At 41.5% G+C, this 5,260-nt stretch overlaps 1 protein-coding gene across 2 annotated transcripts in view; it reads right to left on the bottom strand.

Moving 5' to 3' along the window:
- The window catches only part of LOC104961870 (angiomotin-like), a 9,148-nt gene extending 4,788 nt beyond the window's left edge, over window positions 1-4,360 (bottom strand). The window contains exons 1-4 of one of the 2 annotated variants that reach the window (XM_010790218.1): window positions 3,728-4,360; window positions 3,243-3,387; window positions 2,208-2,300; window positions 1,930-2,075 (exon numbers count right to left, since the gene is read on the bottom strand). In XM_010790218.1, coding sequence (XP_010788520.1) covers window positions 1,930-2,075; window positions 2,208-2,300; window positions 3,243-3,387; window positions 3,728-4,231 — 888 coding nt within the window. In that variant the 5' untranslated portion in view covers window positions 4,232-4,360. Of the gene's footprint in view, window positions 1-1,929; window positions 2,076-2,207; window positions 2,301-3,242; window positions 3,388-3,727 lie in introns of those variants that run through there. The other variant, XM_010790219.1, reaches the window with a different exon arrangement.
- Between the last annotated feature and the right edge of the window lie 900 nt (window positions 4,361-5,260).

Genomic DNA, 5,260 nt, shown 5'->3' with positions numbered 1-5,260 from the left:
CCCATTGATGAACTGCCACAAAACAGTAAATGGTGCAGCTTTAGCCGACATGGCTAATTTCCAGGCTGTTGCTCCCAGCCAGATGTTAATAGACACCCTTAAAATTACAATATATCAACAGCATTATTAGTAGAAAATATATAAAATAAAATATAAAAGGAGGAAGAAGTAGAGAACAATTAAACAGACAACAACGATTTACATACAAACAGACATGTCACATATAGACACATCCAATACAGTAACAGAAAACGAGGGGCAATATCCATGATCACAACATGTAACACAACATGTAACACTCGACGCCGATTACTTTCAAACAGACTAGTGTGTGCAAGGTGTAGTTTCTCAGTTGAACCATGCTTTTTGAGTGAGCCCGTTGAAGGGTGGTATGTGTATATGTGTACCAATTGTATAATAAGTGTAATGTATCTCAAATAAAATACAAAATATAATAAAATAAACATTAAGGTGCAGCATTTCGATGAACTTAAATAATCTGTATTTGAACTTTACAGTACTAGTACTCACAAAACATAAACTATTAGTTTGGGGTTTTTGATTATTATTAAACTGTGAATATTCACTCAAATAAATACAAAATATAATAAAATAAACATTAAGGTGCAGCATTTCGATGAACTGAAATAATCTGTATTTGAACTGTACTGTACTAGTACCTACCTAAGCAGCCAGTTTGACATTATGACTTGCTTGTCATTGTATTTTCATGTTTTTTTAAAGAAAAATTAACTTGTCCACATTGCTTGCCGAAAGGGCAGATCTGCTGGCACTAACAATGTCTCCTGCTGTGGAGAACACCCTCTCGCTAGGGACAGAGGCAGCAGATACAGCCAGGTAGCGCTTTGCTAACATGGCAACATAAGGATATTTGGCGTGTGTAATAGCTTTGGCTCGGTCTGAACTTTTTGCGAGTGGTAGAGGCTTAAATGCTAGTGGGAGTTGGGTTTGCACTTCAGTCTTTTTTCTTTTGGTACCGGTGATATTCACGTTCGGGTTCAAATGAGTGTGCAAGTGTGTATTGCCAGCCGCGTAGCCACTTTTAGTTGAACAATGCCGACAAACAGCTTTGGTTCGGTCCACCTGTCTTTGTCCGTCATCCTTGTACGTAACTGCAAAACCAAAATGTTCCCAAATCGGAGACTTCAATGATGCTGAAGGATTTTCGAGCTCAACTTTATCTGCGTTCGCCATTTCGACAGTTCCTCAAATTACTGACTAAATTTGAACGCATCCCTGTGACCAGCTCTCATAGTATGCCTCTCGTCCAATGACCGAACCAAAGGGTCATACCGAATAATTTCGGTATGGGTACGTATACCGTTACACCCCTACCGGGGACACATATTTATGTATAAAAGACATAAAAAAGTGCATTTTGCATGATAGGTCCCCTTTAAGTCAGAGAAAACACACAAACTGAGGTAAAGTTTACTGCTTAAGTTATTTTGTTAAGTGTCAATTTTGTATGGGGACAGAAATGCGATGCACAATTACGATAAGATAGCAGTTCTTCAGTGGCTTTAAGTGTTGGCTTAGCCTCTACACCTCCAATAGAATAAACACAACTTTTGGTTTCACTACAGAAATCAGAAATCTTTAGTTTTCATTGTTCATCTTTAGATATAATCAATGAGTTATGTCTGGAATGAGATGTTAATGCTACTATTGATGTTCTATTACCTGTAGTCATGAAAACATCATGATGGGAATTGAAATAGGGATTTTTTTATGAACAGACTCAGCCTAATACATTTAATGAAGGTGGTCTCTGCTTGGTTGTCCCACCACTGTTGGAACTGAGTTTCTATGTCTGAATTAGGATTTCCTGATTCAATTTAAATGGCAACAAGCATTAATCCAACCAACAGGATTATTTCCAGTAAGAGTGACATGTTATGCTCTTACCTCCTCCTCCAGCTTGACCACTTTGGCCTGTGTGTTGTCGAGCGCCTGGTCTCTGATCTCGATGTGTCTCCTTTGGTCGTCCGTGGCGGAGCGCAATGCGTTCAACTCCATCTCCAGCTTCTCCTTCTCACGGAGCGTCTCCTTATCTTGAACACAGGTACAATACAATGTCTTTCCTCATAAAAAAAATAGGTTATTGTTATGCAAATCAGATGGATGTTAGGGTGTGTGTGTGTGTGTGTGTGTGTGTGTGTGTGTGTGTGTGTGGTGGTACTCACTCTGTGCAAGCAGTTGGGATATGGTTTTCCGGTTGTCCTCTGAGCCATCGCACTCTTTAGCGGCAAGCTGCTTATTGGCCGTCTCCATGCGCTCTTTAACACAAAACACGCACACACAGGCTCAGAGTTCAGACAACAACTCAAACTTTTATATTTTTTTGCACATTGCACCTCTGTATGAGTTCACAGTGACTTATAAACATTGTAACTGCCCCCGACAGGCCTGTTAATGTGAGTACAAGCGTAATAATACACGCAGCATTTGAACTATGTGTTCGGTTACACGTTATTTAGCAGACTCCTTATCCAAAGTGACTCACATACATGCCATTTGGAGATTTCTTTGTGAAATACATAAATGTTGGAAAGATTGATTCTAGACAATGGTTAATTCATGGAAGGTGTGACGGCTGTAGTAAAAGTACACATGAACAAATTGTTGCTTAATACGCCTTCTCAACTCCTGTTGTGAGAACCCTTTATTTTTATTTTACACTCTCTAAAACAAAAGCTTCAGTGAGTTTATATTAAACTTCAACCCAATCAGTCGTAAAAGTTGACATCCCACACGGATCTAAGCTAAAGAGCAAGAACAAAGAAGGGAAACAGACAAAATAAATATGTGTGTTTGCTGTGTAGTTTCAGCTACTAAAACACATTGTGTCAGTTTGTGAATCAGTCGGCCCTACACATCTGTCATGACACTGATACAGAAAGGAATGGGATCTTGATTTTTTCTTAAGAGTAAAAATAGCACCTGTGCATGTACGTTTCAGCCAACAAGAACAACAGTATGTTTTGAATAAATATATTTATAACAATGCAGTGCACAATTTACATACTTCATATCTTTCACTACAGCAGACATATATAATGATCTAGTGCCACTTTGAACCTCTCTTCACAATACTTTTTTCAATTCCTGCAAAATAAACATAGCTGAAAATAGTTTGACCATTGTAGTTTTATTTTGAATTTGCAATCAGTTTCAGCAGGAAGGTTATTGCATTGTTACCCCCCTCTCTGCTCTCTCACCTCGGAGGTCCCTGTTGAAGTCGTGCAGCCGCCGGACCTCCAGCTCCAGCTTGTTCCTCATGGTTTTTTCCAGGGCCTCCCTCTTTGAGGAAGACTTAGCAAGGTTTTCATATGCCTCTGACACCAGCTGGATCTCCGTTTCCAACTGCCCACAGGTACAAGATGAATGATTCGAAAAAAGAGGAAAGAAAGGGAGCGCAAAGGTGCTGGGTTAAACTTCATCCAAATGTTATATTGTATATTTATCTTCTGAATATTTGCAATGTCACTATCTACATATTGGCGGTCTACAGCCTGAGCTTCGTCAAAGGTGAGATCTTCAATATTCATAGTTAATATTCAAATATATTTCGACCAATAGTCTCAAAAAAACGATCACAATACCAAAAAAAACTAGTTTAACTCAAGACAATAGAACTTTTTTCACTCCTTTTCTTGCACTCTATTCTAAACAACACAACCCATAACAGCAGTGTTTTTGTTACCTTGTGCAACTTTTTGACTTTCTCATGGCAGGACTCCATCTCCTGCCTCAGCATTCTGTTGTCCTCCGTAAGCACATCCACCATCTGGTGGGCTCGCACCATCATAGCAAAAGGCTCCCCCTGCAGTTGAGAGTAGGATTGTGGTTGGGGGAAATGTGCGGTCTGGACTGGCAGCTGGAGGTGAGGAGGTGGAGGTCCTTGGAACTGCTGCTGCTGTATCTGCTGCTGCTGTATCTGCTGCTGCTGTATCTGCTGCTGCTGCTGCTGCTGCTGACACTGATGAGGCTGCTGATGGTACATCCTGGGAGTGGAGCCGTACGGGTCATGAGGGAAACCATGACTTCTTGGTGTTTGATGAATGGAACCCATGGTAAAGGGCTCACCTGCTTGGTGGGAGCTCGGACCCTGTGGACTGCAGGGCCCAGGGCTAGGGAAGGGCTCTCCCTGGCTCTGGGGGTGCTGGTAAGGGAAGGACGGATGGGATGAGTGGGAGGCACTGAGCATGCTGGTAAGGGTGGAGGACTGGGTACGGGACAAGGATCCCACAGAGGTGACAGAGGAGGTGGGACTGTGCTGATGATGGGGCCTCTGGAAATGAACTGAACCCTCCTTACTTGACCTGAGGAGAGATCAGCTTTGTGAATAGACATTTACATGAACAACACAGGACATATGAAACTGCCATTGAAGTGTTAATTAAATTAAAGTTTTATAATGTAGGTCATACTTGGGGTTGGTGGTTGTTACTGGACTTCATTAGAGGTGTGTATACACAGGGGTGCACATAACTGGTACGTAGGTACGAATCGGGGACAAAATTCTGAATTGCGTAACGTCACTTGTGTCACTACGCACCTTTGCGTACCTGATATGTCATCAAAACAAAACACATATTTTGCCTACACTTGTTTCTTGTCAACACTCAATGGAGTAAACTACTAGACATGTCCAAAAGACATTAAGCAGCTACGTTGGATTTCGCTACCTGCAAAAAATATTCTGACTTTCTATGACTGATTGAACTGGGTGCTGGCCGAGCCACGCAGGCCATAACCGACGGACTTGTGAAGCTTTTCCAGGAGGCGGGCTTAGATCACTGGACGACTAAGTTGGTCGCCGTGTGCACAGACGGGGCTGCAGTTAACGTCAGTATGTACAACGGAAATGTACCATAACTACATCAACTGGCTGCGGAGGGAGACTCCTCTGTGCACACTCTGTGCCCCTCGCATACACTGGAGAACTGCGAGAAATCAGCTGATCACAACGTTCACGCTCTGTGGTCAAGCTGCTGCAGTTTTATTTACAACAAGGTGGAGTAAAACACACAGCTGCAAACTTACTCAGGGTGTTAATGGAAGAGTTTGAAATCAGAGGTGGATGAAGTACTCAGTAAAATTTGAAGTACCAGAGTGTAGGAATAATCTGTTACAAGTAAAAGTAGAAAAGTATTATCATCAAAATATAGTGAAAGTACCAAAAGTGAAAGTAGTCATTGTGCAGATTGGTCCATTTCAAAATAATATATATGAT

This window comes from Notothenia coriiceps, unplaced genomic scaffold (assembly GCF_000735185.1).
Source record: "Notothenia coriiceps isolate Sejong01 unplaced genomic scaffold, NC01 NC01_scaffold00033899, whole genome shotgun sequence".
NCBI lineage: Eukaryota > Metazoa > Chordata > Actinopteri > Perciformes > Nototheniidae > Notothenia > Notothenia coriiceps.
Note: the sequence above shows the minus strand (reverse complement) of the source record. Positions and strands in the feature narration are given on the sequence as shown.